Genomic DNA, 2,808 nt, shown 5'->3' with positions numbered 1-2,808 from the left:
GCCGCGTACGCGGCGCGGTCCGCGGGCGCGCGCGACGGCGCGGCGGCGGCCGCCGTGCCCCTCGCGGCGCGCGCCGTCGCCCTCGCGGCGCTCGCGGACCAGCTCGACGAGGTCGCGCGCCGCGGCGGCCGCGTCGGCGACGGCGCGGCCGCGGCCGCGCGGCGCGCGGCGCGCGCGCTCTGCGGCGCCTGCGCGGACGCGCACGCGCTGCGGCGCCGCCGCGGCCTCGAGACCCGCGCGCCCTGGTTCGCGCTCGCGCTGCGCGCGGGCAAGCGCGCGGCCGCGCGCGTCGCCGCGAGCCTCGCCGCGCGCGACGCCGCGGACGCGGCCGCGCGCCACGTCCGCCTCGAGGACCTCGACGCCGTCGCGCCGCCCGCGGGCGACGCGGCCGTCGACTTCGGCGGCCCCAAGTCCGGGCGGCTCTGGGCCGCCTTCGCGGGCCCCGGCCTCGCGGCGGGCGCGCGGGGCCGGCGCGCGGGCCTCGACGCGCGAGCCCGCGAGCTCGACGCGCTCGCGGGCGCGCCGCGGCGCGAGGCCCTCGCGCTCCCGCTGGACCTCGCGGCCGTCGACTTCCCCCCCGGCGCCCGCGCGGCGGGCCTCTTCGGCGCCGCCGCGCGCGGCGGCGGCGCCGGCCTCGAGGCCGCGGCCGACGCGCTCCGGCGCTGCGACCGCGCGTGCGCGACGCTCGAGCGCGGCCGCGGCGACGCGCCGCGCGCGGACGCGGCGCGCTTCGCGCTCGTCTGCGACCTGTTCCTGCGGCGGCTGCCCGCGCCGCGGCCGCCGGGCCGCGGCGGCTTCTGGGCCGGGGCCCCGCGCCGCGAGACGCAGCTCGACCTCCTGCGGTCGCTGCGGCGCTGCGCGCTCCACGCGGCCGCGGCCGCGGCGGCGCTGCCGCCGTCGCGGCGCCTCGACGGCGAGCGCGTGCTCTGCGTCGCGGCGATCGCGGCGATCGCCGACGCCGTCGCGCGCGCCGCGGCGTCGGACGCGCCGAGCCCGCTCTCGGCCTTCTACGGCGCGCACGCGTGCGCCGCCGTCGCCGACGGCGCCGAGCCCTTCGGGTTCCTGCCGCGCGACTTCGCCGCGGACACGGGCCGCGCGCTGCTCTGCGACCCGGACCTCGTCGTCGCGCGGACGGCGCTCCTCGACTACTTCCGGGAGATCCGGCGGCTCGTGCCGCCGCGGAACCGCGTCTTCGACTGGGAGGCGACGGCCGCCGACGACGCCGCGGGCGACGGCGGCGGCGCGCTCGCGCGGCTGCTCCTCGGCGCGCGCGGCGCGGGCCAGGCGCCGGCCGGCGGCCTCTTCCTCGGCCTCGGCGACGCGCGGCTCCTCGACCGCCTCGCGACGTCGCTCGGCTACGCCGTCGCGGCCGGCGGCGCGAACCTGCCGGACTACCTCGCGGGCCGCGACGGCGCGCTCCTCGACGACCTGCCCGAGCTCCGCGACCTCCGCGACGTCGTCCTCGTGCTCAAGGCCTGCACCGCGGCGACGGCGTGCTGGGCCGCGGGCGCGGGCGGCGACGCGGCGCCGCGCTGGTCGCGCGGGGGGCCGCGCGGCGGCGACGAGCGCGCGCGGCGCGAGTACCGGCTCGCGCACTTCGACGCGCGGCTCTGCGACGCCGTCGGCGCGCCGCTCCGGTGCGGCTTCCTCGGCGGCGACGCGGACCTGGCGACGCGGCCGCCCGGCGGCGACGACTCGGACGACGACGACGGCGGCGGCGGCCGCGCGCCGGCGGGCTGGCGCGGCGCGCTCGCGCGGGTCCGCGCGGCCCTCGCGGGCTACGCGGCGCCGCGGTGCCCGCCGAGCGGCGGCGACCCGAGCCACCTCGCGGGCGAGCTCGTGGCCACGGAGGACGACGTGCTCCACCTCCCCGCGCTGCCGGGCGACCTCGGCGCCGCGCCGCGGCCGAGCCCCGGCGAGGCGCGGCTCCTCGCCGGCGACACCGCGGCGGCGCGCGCCGCGCGCCTCGAGGCCGAGGCCGCGCGGCTCGCCGCCGCGGGCGACGGCGGCGCGCTGCCGCCGCGCGACGTCGAGCGGCTCCTCTGCTACCTCACGGCGCCCTACCTCCGCCTGCCCCTGGTCCTCCGCTTCTTCGCGGACGCCGTCCGCGTGCGGAGCCTCCGCGACGCGCGGCTCCGGGCGACGCTCGACGCCGTGCTCTTCGAGTGCGGCGCGTGGCTGCCCGCGGACGCGGCCGACGACGCCGTCGACGCGATCCCCGCGCCGCACCGGCGGCTGCTGCGCACGCCCTGCGGGGCCCTCTTCAACGAGCTCGTCATGAGCCCCGGGCCGACGTGCACGGCCGTGGCGCGCCTCCTCGACCTCGCGCTCGGCCTCGACGCCGGCCGCTGGGCGCCGCGGGGCGTCGCGGAGCTCGTGCTCTTCGCGACGCGCGTCGCCGCGCGCGCGCTCTCGTTCCTCGCGGCGCTGGACCCCGCGCCGGCGCGGGGCGGCGGCCTCGGCCGGCGCGGCCGCGCGGGGCTCGCGGCGGCGCCCCGGGGCCTCGAGGACCCGGCCGACGGCGGCGACGCCGCGCGCGACCAGCGCGGCGCGGCGCTCGCGGGCCTCCGCGACGCGCTCGCGGGCCGCGCCGCGCCCGCGCTCCGGCGCTGGCTCCCGGGCCTCCTCGCCGCGGGCGACCGCCTCGGCCTCCGGCGGGCCTGCGCGGTCCACGCGCACGCGCTCCTCGTCGCCGCGGCCGTCGCGGACGCGGGCGGCGGCGACGCGCGCGGCGACGTCGTCGCGCTCCTCGGCGCGCAGTGCTTCCTCGGCGCCTACGACGACCGCGCCGACCGCGACGACGTCGCG

The 2,808-nt window shown here is 84.0% G+C and overlaps 1 protein-coding gene across 1 annotated transcript in view; it reads left to right on the top strand.

Moving 5' to 3' along the window:
* Positions 1 to 2,808, top strand: part of AURANDRAFT_67635 (hypothetical protein) — a gene marked incomplete at both ends in the record, with an annotated part of 5,470 nt that overhangs the window by 1,185 nt on the left and 1,477 nt on the right. Inside the window, one exon of the mRNA XM_009043208.1 lies at positions 103 to 2,802. Within this exon, the coding sequence (XP_009041456.1) occupies positions 103 to 2,802 (2,700 nt within the window). The remainder of the gene's footprint in view (positions 1 to 102; positions 2,803 to 2,808) is intronic.

The sequence above is a fragment of the Aureococcus anophagefferens genome (genome assembly GCF_000186865.1).
Source record: "Aureococcus anophagefferens unplaced genomic scaffold AURANscaffold_45, whole genome shotgun sequence".
NCBI classification, from domain to species: Eukaryota; class Pelagophyceae; order Pelagomonadales; family Pelagomonadaceae; genus Aureococcus; species Aureococcus anophagefferens.
The sequence above is the reverse complement of the archived record's forward strand: the minus strand, read 5'-3'. Positions and strand labels throughout refer to the sequence as shown.